Source organism: Anthonomus grandis, chromosome 3 (assembly GCF_022605725.1).
Source record: "Anthonomus grandis grandis chromosome 3, icAntGran1.3, whole genome shotgun sequence".
Taxonomy (NCBI): Eukaryota; Metazoa; Arthropoda; class Insecta; order Coleoptera; family Curculionidae; genus Anthonomus; species Anthonomus grandis.
Window position 1 is genome coordinate 29,288,499 of NC_065548.1, and position 12,189 is coordinate 29,300,687.

The following is a 12,189-nucleotide window of genomic DNA, read 5'->3' on the forward strand; positions in this document are numbered from 1 at the left end:
CTAAATAATAAAATAAAAATCAGGCATTCGCCTTACCTATTTACTATGAATATAGCAGAAATAAGCATAAAAGTCGAATAATACTAAAAAATCACAAAAAATGTAATAACTCCTAAACTAAAAAAAATCGGATCATATACATCGGGGTGATTGAGATTCTCCTAGGGTTGCTCTATCTCTGGGCGCTCGCTTGACACTCTTTCTGGGACACCCTGTATAGATACAGCGAGTTCTTAGAGATTTCCACTTAAAATAGTTCTGTAATAATTTTGTGTCCATATAAATGTATTATAAAAACCATTTTAAATCAGTTTTTAAATTATAGTATTAACTCGGATACTTTATATTTATCCAGAAACATAGCTAATGCTTTAAAGCTTCCTTTGCCTTAAAACAGTTGGGTTACAATTCAATTTTCGTAATTAACAACAGCGAACTGAAAGTAATAAATTAAATTATAAAAGTTGTGGTGAAAATAACGTATAAACTCAAAGTGATTTTAATTTTAACACTGTTAGTCTCTGGTTTTGTAATTACGAGCTTTGCGCTGTTTTATTGATAAAGGGTGTTTATTAAATTTTTGGGTAACCATTAACATTAAAAAATAATAAAAGCACTAATGTTAATATTAATTTTTTATGTACAAAATTAATTTTAAATGCAAAACAGAAACAACTTAACAAAAAAAATTACGACGACTTATAAATGCTTAAGTGATGCTATTAAGATCTAGTCTATTTTAATTGCATTTATTTGTTGGCATTAAAATAAATAAGAGTGCTTTATCTAAATACTTAGAGGGGCTTTTTAGGCATCTAAAAGATTTATTCAAAAAAGTAGTCCATTTTTCTCAAAGAGACCTCTTGATAATAAAAATTCAGAGATTAGAGAAACACAAAAAATTTTTTTTTTTTAGTTTTGACACCGGAATTAATGTGAACGTCAGCATTATTTTTATTTTGTATATATTTATTTTTGTTTTAACTTGAATGTTTGTGGTGTTAATCCAATAGCTTTACCGATCTGATGATGCCTTAGGGCGAAACACGTGTAATCATTTTTTAAAAAATAAACATCTTTTGAGACCATTGACTTTGTGTCCCTCTAATCTCTGAATTTTTAAAAGATTTATATTTATTATATTTATATTATTTGTTTGTTTTCCATTTTAGTGTACATTTATATTATTGGATTTCTTTTGTTGGCAAATAAACTGACTTAATAGGTACCCTAATACTAATTATTGAGAATGCAAGCATTAATGAATTGCGTAAGCTCAGAATACGCATGGTCAGATTGAATTCATACTCATACTGATACAATATACCGATGTTACAAGTCCGACGCCGCGACAGTACGCTAGTGTTCGAGGTTCGAGTTCGATTATTTTAAATTTTATTTTAGCATAGAGAAATAAATATTAAAAGACTGTTCGAAAGATAGTCTAACCTGATCATCAAGTTCTAAAACTTAACCTAAAAAATTTAGTTCGGTTAGACCGCATCGAGGGCCAACTTCTGTCATAATTGTCATTAGATTATCGATTTTCTTTCGTCCCTTCCCACCACCCACCGTCGCATCATCGATCGTCGCCATTGCTTATTCCTTTTTATTTTGGCGTCCATTTGGTGTGTCCTTTTGTTTTTTTCCCAACAAAAAATAGTTAAAAATGTAGCTTAAAGTTATTAAAGTGTAATTTCATCATATAGAAGATTTTTTGTTGTTTTATTGGGTGGTTTCAGATCCCTAGGATGGGGTAAGTGCAATTTTTTTTATCAAATAGTTTTCACCATGTTGTAGGTCACCTAAAATTGTTGTTTACCATTTTAAAACCGCCCTAATAATGTTATCACCAGGAAAATTTATTTTTAAATGCAAGGCACCTACTTGTTCTAATACATACTATTGGCCTATTGAGAATTCATACAAAAATAAAATTTTCTTTAAATTTACTGAAAGTGACATTATTAGGAGGTCCGAATAGTTTAAAATACTTGGTTTAAGCCCAACCTCAACAAGGTGTTATTTATGTCAAGACCATTTTGATGATATTTCATTTACAAGTACTATACATACTCGTTTAAGAAAGTGTGCTCTCCCAGTTGCTTGCCCAAGTAATATTCAAAATGCCCCAGTACTGGTTGAGGCACAAGTACCTTGGGAAGATACATTGACTTTATTACCTGCTGTCAAAATGCAGCAATCTCAATATAATGTTCAGAATGAACATAATTAAGCTAGGCCACTTTTTACTAGGTCTGACGAAAGGTATCATTAGTGCTTTGCTGCTAGGAAGTACCAAAAGCACAATAAGTGAAACAACTTCCATTCTACCAGGTCACTACTCAAGGAGAGTAGTTATCTTACCACGTTTCTGTGACACATGCCATCCACATCTGAAGAAGTTGATGACACATGCCATCCGCATCTGAAGAAGTGGATGGTATTTGTTCTTGAGCTGTGCCGTCGAGGTCATGCAGATCTGAAGAAGACACAATATGTCGTCGACAGAAGTGCCCTTTAGGTGTAGCCGAAGAAGTGATGACGTAACGCTGAAGAAGTAGTAATAAGAAGAAGAAGAAGTTATGACTAATTGCCAAAGAAGTAATTATCTAAAGAAGTCATCAGCGTGTCTCATCAATTTCTTCAGATGTGGATGGCGTTCCGTAGCCGAAGAAGTTATGACGCAACGCCGAAGAAGTAATTAGCATAGGGTGTGGTCGGTGAGGGTGCCTGAGGCAACATATCACCTAACTTAATATGAAAACTCTTTGTGGCAAAGCCACTTTTTTTACTATTTGCGCATATTTCTGTTAATTGCCAAGGTTAAAAAAACCAATTTTGGTCTACCGCGCACCTACCAAAACGTCCGTACCGTTTTAGTATAATATTATTACAATCATATTTTACCGTCGAGTGCGAGCAACAAAGCGGTATCGGTAACCGAGACGACGACGACGACCTTGCTTAAATGTTAATTACTAATTTATATATGTGAATAGTAATACTACTAATAGGTACATACTTATTTATTGATGAACACGTTTAATAAAACACATTGTTGTAGAAATAAATATATTTTTATTTAATTTAAGTAAAAGAATTTAGATATTTAAAAAATATATTTTTAAGTTATATCTATAATTTTAAATAAAATAATAATAACAACAATTTTATTTACTTTTATAAAAATCATTTCTTAAAAATTAAAACAAATCACTTTATTTGTTTTACATATTTTTTTCTGTGGAGCCGAATCCTTTTTCTCCACGTTCTGTGCTGGACATGTTGTTGACTTCTTGAAGTTCTGGATAGAAGATCCTTTCACATATTATTTGAGCTATCATGTCGCCAGTTCTAACGTGAAAATCCTCATCCGAGTGATTGAACAGTAGGATCTTAATTTCACCTCGATAGTCCTCATCGATAACGCCAGCTAATTAAAAAAAATTTCATTATTACAATATATTTTTGTAAAAAAAATAAAACTTACCGCCTACATCAATAAAGTGGTTTACAGCTAAACCAGACCTTGGAGCAATCCTGCCATAGCAGTTTTTCGGTAGCTCAAATTTAAGTCCAGTTGATATTAGAGTTTTTCCTTTAGCTGGTATTATTGTGTCATGATTACTTTTTAAATCATATCCAGCAGCCAGTCTACTACCCTTTTCGGGTGTATATGCGTGAGGTGTGATTTTTGTATATTTTAAAATTGGACTTACTTCTTGATCGGCTTAAATGTATAAAAAAATTTTATTGAAAATGGATAAAATAAATTTATTGATTATAACCCCAAGGTAGTGTATCGGTATATATATAATTAATAATTCTTTTATCATCGTATGGAGTAAGAGCAACTTTTCTCTGGTTTATTGTGTAGACCTCATGTTTTTTACTTCGAATTAAATGTTCTTGTGTATAAAATGTGTCTTTATGAAATAAACAGTTATAATAGTCATCAAATGTTATTGTTTTCATTGAAGTATTAGTAATACCTTTAGCCTTTTTAACAACTTTATCTGAATCAAACAGTTTTAATGCATACATTTTTGATTTAAGACCTACAAATTCACTCATAATTTTGCCATTATTCTCATCTTTCATTAATCCTAATACTTTCTTATTAACTAAAGGAATATTATAAATGTTGTCTACAGGATAATCAGAAGTGTCAAATCTATCTGTATCATTTCTAATAAATTCATAGATATCTTCCACGTGAAAATGGTAAATTAAAGAATCAGTGTCAGTATATAATAGTTTGGCATCTGTATTAAATTTAGGTTTAATATAATTATAATGAAAATCATATAAAAAAAGTTTAGAAATTTCTAAAATACTAAAACCCGCATATATAGGTTTATTAAATTTAATATTTAACCTTGACATTTCAATTATAACCATGTCATCATCAAAAATGGTTAAACTATGGAAATTAGGTTTTGAAATGTAATTTTTTGCTCCATATCGACCGAGCCAAGTAGTTACTACTTTAACATCTTTGTATTTCCTCACGTTTTCCATAGTTTTTCCGAAAACTGCATTATTCATTAACTTAAAAAAGTTTTTTTCAAATTCATTTTGGCTTTGTTTTCTCAAATTTGTATTTAAATCAATGTAAGTTTTTAGCCAAGGTGATTGTTTAAATTTTAAAATTTTATAAACTTTAGTAAGTTGTAAACCAAGAGATAAAGCTTGTTTTAAACTTCTGTAATGAATAACATAGTTTTTCTTATTAAAAAGTGTTGTCAATAATTTAGGTTGTTTTGATGATGTGACAGGTGGTATTAAGCGTTCTGGACATAGAGGTAAATCCTTGTGTAGATCGTGGAGTTCCTTAGGATATTCCAAATCTACTTCAAGTATATACCCTACATCTGAATCGTCTGGTGTATTAATAATATTTTCCGAATAGTAGACACTTATGTCAACCCACTTAAAATCACCAGTAGGAAGCGATTCACTCATTGCTGTTCCATATAAATTGTTAATGTCAAAGTACATTAAATATGATGATGGCAGATCGGGGTTAAACTCATTCCCCATATATTTATTGTTAGCTTTACCATAACGATTACTACACTGAGATACTCCACCTCTAATTCCGCTTTCAATCATCATTATTTGATCAATATCGGTAATTAATTCTAATGTAACTTTTGAAATTAAAAGGCAAGAATCGTAGGCCAATCCAGGGGCAGTAAAATATTTTAGACATTCTAAACCATATGTTTTATAACAAACTTTTCGGAAATTTTCAAAAACATCTGCCAAAAGTAAAATATCAGTCTTTAAGTATAACTCTAAATATTCTTGTAAATTTTGAATTTGAAATGATTCCCAAATTTTAACAGCAAAGTTATAATCAGTCTGTGTTACATTAGATTTTTTAAGTTTGGAGTAAAAAGCATCAATCGATGGTAAGCTATTTTCCTTTAGTTTTTCCCAACAATCAAGATAATCATATGGAAATATACCTTTTCTTGATATAAGATTAAATTCAGTCTCATTTTTGCAAAAACTTTTAGTAATATATTTTTCAGAAGAACTTAGGTAGGAACTCAATCGATCTAAGCTGCTAGACATAAATCGAAAAGAATCCAAAAATCTAAATTGAATACTTGTATTTTCTATATATTTTGAAAAAGATATAAATTTTTCCTTGTTAACAGGTAATAAGGTAACCGAGCCCGGTATTTCGGTTGTCAATTTCCGTATAATAAAGTGACTATCGTAGCCAGAAAGGTTGTGAAATATTACAGGTATAATATGATCATCTTTATAATTGAGATTACATAAAAAGTGAGCACTACCCCTATATTTACCCGTAAAATGACAATGATCTTTAACTTTTATATCATCTTCACTAAAAGGCTTTTGACAAATATGACACATAGTAGATGTGTTAAATGATTCTTGCTCTGATGTCGACAAGGGTAACATTGAAACAATATTATAAAATATAGGATTTAATTGATGTGCTAATTTTTGTAGTTTTAAGCAAAACCAACTTATACAGTCTTGCCCCGTATATAGCTCAAATTTTGATAGAGAATTATCATAGCTACATAATAAATAATAAGCAATACTGCATGGAATATGTTTTTGATATTTATTTTCATTAACATTTAAATCCTCATATTTTTCTAATATACTCTCAATATCGGCATAAATGACAAATGGAACTTTTTCTTTATTTTTAAAATGTGAAAATGATATGTTCTTTTCCCTTTCAGATGGAAGTGATACTTTAATTTTATTCATTTTTTTACAGGCAAACATATGCTTATTTAAAACTTGTTCAGAATAAAAATAATTTAAACATCTGTCACAATAAACTTTTTTATTAGTAATATCACCAATTTGCTTATTTAATAATCTTGATAAATTTTTAATTAATACAAAATGATATGTTCTATGAAATTGTAAGATATGCTGACCTAAACCATCATTATCATCATCATCATCGTCATCTGTATTAAAATTATCCTCTTGATTTATAGAAAGTATTAATAAATTAACCTTAACTAAAAAGTCATATTGACTCAGACATACAGGTACAACTTCTTTTTTCTCCAAACTAAATACATTTACTCCGATATTATTCATTTTCTCAAATTTACTTATATCTTTTATTTTAATTGGAAAACTAATATTGTCATATTTTAAAATTTCACTAAAATGAGGATATGAAGATGTTCTACATGGATTTTGATTTGTATTACAGGGATTAAGAGCGGCCACAATACACCAGAGAAAACAGTATTTATCATTATTTTTAATATTAAGAACCCCCTTAGTATTTTGAATAAATTTCGGCACCGTAATGTAAGTAGAATAGCCAATATTTATAGGGGTATAATTATTAAAATTAATTTTTAATTGTAAAATTTCATACAGTGCCCAACCGGAATCTCTCTCTTGAAACTCCTCTAACTTTGTTAAAATATTAGTTTTTATGTAATCATTATAAAATTTTCTCAAATCGGTGTTACGATCAACTATTTGATTTTTGGTGGTAAAATGTTTTAATTCAATTTCACCAGTTTGAGGTTTAATAAAATTACATAAAAATATAACATTTATTTTTAACAAAGATTTTTTGAGTTCCTTTCGTACTTGACATAAAAATGATCTAAGAGCTTTTTTGAAAAATATCAGCGGGTCCTTAATATTAAAGTTAACAATTGCTCCAGTTCTTATACGATTATTAAAACATGATTCCAATGCAGTCCAAACTAATTGTTTCCCCTTTTTATTATTATTCTTTTTGTATTTAAATTGTTCTCGATAATTTTTAAAAATACTTAAATTTGATTCTAATTTAATCATAGATTTTCTATCTATTTTTTCCTGACTTCTTAAAAATTTTTTTAAAATTAAAATATTTTTATTTAAAAATTTTATCCACTTGCAATAATCATTTTTATTTTTTATAAGCTTACCAAGTTCGCCAATTTTTAACAACATTTTTTCACTCAACTCGCTAACTTCTTTTGTAGTAGACATTATGATGAGAATAAGTGTTATAAGTTTACGTTGTAGAATTAAATTGAATCAGATATTTTCATATGTCTCGTATAAATATACTAATATCATGTATTCCATTTACATTTTTTTTTTCGCATTTAACAAGACGGGTATTATTTTATTACACACCTATTATAATAATTGCATCACGTTGCTAAATGTTAAGGTCATTTTGCAAACATAAATAAATCTGCAATAATTATAAATTCCAATTATCTTTAAGATGCATAAATGTTGTTTAACATGTAAAACCTTATTAGAATAATTACCAATTACTCGCTTAGGCAAATTTTCTAGTATAAAAGCACCATCGTCTTATACATAAAGTTAATCTTAACAACTCATCAACTTCATCAACTAACTACTACAATGAATGTAGAATCAACCTTCATTTTCGAATCTGTTGATCGAAAAAAGTTATCCAATAAACTATTAGTGGTGATGTTAAAAAATTTGTTCAAGTAAGTATTTTTTTAATTTAAAATTTCGAAAATGTTTAGCCATTATTATTATTATTATTATTATTGAAAGTTAATATTTTTATTTTTGTAAATAAAAATTTTGATTTTTTTTTTTTTTCATAGATTTGGAAAGAAGGATATTAAAATAGTACAGGGTAGAGTTCACCTCTACCTCTCTTACTCGCCCCGCAACGAAACAGTTGCACAAAAAGTGAAGGGCTTACCCGTAAAATATTTACGGGTGGCAGCTAGTGATGAAGAGGAGCTACAACTGTTCCTCAAGGCTATGCGGGAGTTTACAGAGGTAAACTTTTACCGAGCTGTGGAACTGGAAGAGGATGAACGTCACGCTTTAACGGACGGTAGAGATAAAGAGGAACCGAATAAAAAAAAAATTAAAATTTTGGAAAACCGAACATTCCGAGACTCTACTACTACTACAGCTGGACCATCCCAATTAATTGAAATACCTGATGAAGGTGCAGATGAGTTTGAGACGCAAAAATACTCTGTATTTGACTTAAATGAATATAAATAAAATATATTTTAAAATCAGTTTTTTATTTTAAATGGTTGAGTTTCTAAAAATAAATTCTTATTAATCTAACTAGTAAAGATATCCAATATCGAGATATTAAATTCATTGTTTTATTTTTTTAAAATGGCTTGACATAAAACCAATAAAAAAAAAAAAACAAAAATTTTCTTATGTACTTATTTGATTAGTAATAAAACAAGTGTACCTATATTAACTATTATTTTAAACAGCAAGTGATTAAAAACGTTTTTAATTTTACATTTAAAATTAATAAATAAAACAAGTATATAATTGAAATTTAATCAATTTTATTCATATACCAATCCCTTAAAATATAAACATTTTCCTTGGCGCACCTTAAATTATTATAAATATGTTTTTTGCAGTGGTATTTACGACCACTTTGACTAATAAGACAATTTAAATTTAAACAACCCAACTCTAACAAGTCTATAATATTATTTGGAATTATACTACTTAACCACATTTTTTTTGTCAAACCTTTAACATTCACTGTCCTATTTGGTTTAATAGTGTCTTTTAAAAATGCATAAAGACCTTCCAAGGGTAAATAGTTGACGTCAGTAAAGTCCCAAGGCAATCCATGTAGATTTCTTGTTATCCAATCCATTTGTTTCCCTTCAAAACTGGCATTATCATCAAACCGTTGAAACCAGTGAAATGGAAATGGAAATTTAACAAAATGATGAAAAACGTCACCATTTTCCATATCAATTATAGCAATCTCCTTACAAAGAAATGGACTTTTTTTATATTGAAATCCTTGAACGTCTAAAATATACATGATGCTAGTTGTTTACCTTGGACAACGTGCGTGTATCTTTCACTATAACTTTTAGCAAACTAAAGTTAGAAATTATACAACATGCATTATTTAAATCATAAAATCTATTTTTAATAACACATAGGCTTTAGTTTGTTATATAAAGAATATACATTAACAAGTGCACAAAAACAATGTGATCGAGAGTGATAAAAGCATAGAGGTTCAGTTTTTTCCATCTCCACTTCTTTTTCCTTCTCCTCGACATTCTCTTTAATTTCGATAACAGGTTTCAGTGAATACTTTTCTACATATTTGCATGCATCTTTTCCTTTTACATATATCCTATGTATATTTTCTTTATCTGTAAGATTTTTCAATATTTCAGAAAATTCATAAACTGGGGTATATCCTTCGTACCAAGGAATGCAGTGTTGATTTATCATTGCCCATTTGGCTTCTTTAATAATTTCATTTGATAATTGATCCAATGCAAATGGTGGCTTAAACACAAAATGGCTTATTTTTTCTCCATCATAGACAGCCAATTCTTTAGGAAGAAACTTTTGGTTTTCAAGTTTAAAACCTTGAACATCCACTATTAAAAAATTCATATTTTTTTTTAAACAATTATATTTGCCTCACTATTTTTGTAAGAGGGTTATAGGTAAATACGCGATCGTATATCACCAAACAGTAAGCTGAAGTATCTTTGTCTAAATCACTATTTAACTCAAACTCGACTCGCATAACTACCGGACCTGACTGAAGCAATTCTTTTTGATGAATACAATTTATATAAGAGATTGGTGCTATGGTTTTAAACTGTTCGGGATTAAACATCGGTTCATCGGTCTTTGAATAATAGGTGGATTGAAATTGTGAATACATTTCATAGAGGGTTGCAAATTTGTTTTGTTTGATATCTAAATTAAGGTCTATATAAGGGTACCGTTCAGAGTTTAGAAATACTCTTATAGACCTTAAATTAATATCATGAAATTTACTCATATCTTCCTTAAGCTGATCTCGTTTACCACTTTGGAATGCAATAATTACGTGACGGGGTGTTTCTATCTTAGTTGATGTTTTCACTGGCCAATTGTGTCTATTAGTTTTAAGAAGCTCTGGGTATTCAATTAATTCCCAACATCTAAACCCAACTTCGATGTCGACATTCTTATCAATAATTTTTGTAAGAAGCAATTCTTGTGATATTCCTACAGAAATATGAGGTACATTCCAGGATACCTTACTCAGGGTTACCTTTAATGATTCATTTGCTTCCGTAGTCGTAACAGCATTATTATCAGTATGATCTCTAACTAGAATCAGTTCTTGTTTAGAATTTATTATCACTTTTTTATAATCTTCAAAAAATCCCATGAGAGTTTTTAATGGAATGCTTACATTAAAAAAACCCGTTTTTTCATCCACTATTGATTTTTTTTCAGTAGTAGTAGTAGTAGTAGTTGTTGTTGGCAAATACCATCCGGCATTTTCAAGCTTATTTACTTCATTATTATTGTATGATAGGTATCCTTTTAGTGTTGATGTCATACCTACATCTCGCACGGAATCAATTGTTACACCATTGAGCTGATACCTCATTTCTTTAAATAGAAAAGCTACTCCATTGTTGATAAATGATGCTTTTTTTGAAACTGTTCCATCACTCTTGGTTAATTTTCCCTCTATATAGAGTGAACTTTCTCCAGGTAAAGTATACTTTTCAACTTCATTAACGGGAATCACTATTTCATCGTTATTTCCCAGTTTTGTTGGTAGGTATGGTTCATAGGAATGTGTTTCATAATGTGTAATAGAATTATCCATTATGAGCTTTTCCGTAACATTAAGAATTGAGGACATTTTTTTTTTTTAATTTACGTTTTACAATATGATAAATCCAAGTGATTTTAAAAAGTTTCTATTAGACTTACTTAACGGTTTCAAATTAAAGTTATAACTAAATTTATTTTTTTTATGTTTAACTTTATATACTTTATTTGTAAACATTCCATTTTCCTTTTTATTATATAAGATAGCCATTATTCCAATTTTTTAATGTGTAGCCTAATGGTAACGGTTTCGTTTCTAAAGTTGATTACGTCTCCCTCTTGATCTATAATTTTTACAATAATTTTATCTATCACCTTTACAACGACTGGAAAATAAATGATATTTTGTGGACTTTCAATAATTTTATATCCAGGTGGAACATTGGGAAAGAATTGATGAATAATGTGAACGGGTTGTCCGTTCAGGTATGATCCTTCGGCTATACTACAATCCACACAAAGAGAATTTACTTTTATTATCTCTGCTGGAAAATCTGACTCATGATATTTCTTATCACCCTTAATTGTTTGGTCACTTTTAAAGCCTAAAAGCTCTCCAATAGTTCCCTTTTTAAAAACGATATCTGTAGATGATTTAATTTTACACTTTAGGGTATTATTGTTTGCACGTAAAAGAAAGGATATTTCCCTTTCTTCAAATTTCTCCTGTAGTAGTTGATTTAAATCTTCAATTTCATAGCTTCCCAGAGGTATTTCTATGAAATCTCCTTTACTTCCATAATAAACCCTATTATTTGAATAATCAATATTGGGAATTGTATAAAATGTCTCAAAATTTGTCAAACCCACAACATAATCTGAATTATCATCTAAATAAATAGGTGGATTAAAATTTGCCGAAAGTATGCTACTTTTAGCTGAAAGTGTTATGGTAAACGATGACATGCTTCTTGATAACTGTTTATTTTTTATCTGGATTAAACAATTTGGTTACCTATTATTATAAAGGAAATGTAGACATAGCTGTCCACAGTTAGATTTATCATATGTTTGATACGGATCATGGTTATAGCT

At 29.2% G+C, this 12,189-nt stretch overlaps 3 protein-coding genes across 3 annotated transcripts in view; 2 read left to right on the forward strand and 1 right to left on the reverse strand.

The window, feature by feature from the left end:
• The window catches only part of LOC126734646 (glutamate receptor-interacting protein 2), a 1,148,906-nt gene that overhangs the window by 135,520 nt on the left and 1,001,197 nt on the right, over positions 1 to 12,189 (forward strand). The window lies entirely within an intron of this gene.
• On the reverse strand, positions 3,104 to 7,554 carry LOC126733972 (deoxyuridine 5'-triphosphate nucleotidohydrolase-like). The gene is made up of 3 exons (XM_050437474.1): positions 7,446 to 7,554; positions 3,494 to 3,733; positions 3,104 to 3,436 (listed from the first exon to the last, which is right to left on the reverse strand). Exons 1-3 carry the CDS (start codon positions 7,507 to 7,509, stop codon positions 3,231 to 3,233), a joined length of 510 nt encoding a protein of 169 aa, XP_050293431.1. The 5' UTR covers positions 7,510 to 7,554; the 3' UTR covers positions 3,104 to 3,230.
• Positions 7,849 to 8,543, forward strand: LOC126733973 (uncharacterized). Its single transcript, XM_050437475.1, has 2 exons — positions 7,849 to 7,991; positions 8,115 to 8,543. Exons 1-2 carry the CDS (start codon positions 7,900 to 7,902, stop codon positions 8,527 to 8,529), a joined length of 507 nt encoding a protein of 168 aa, XP_050293432.1. The 5' UTR covers positions 7,849 to 7,899; the 3' UTR covers positions 8,530 to 8,543.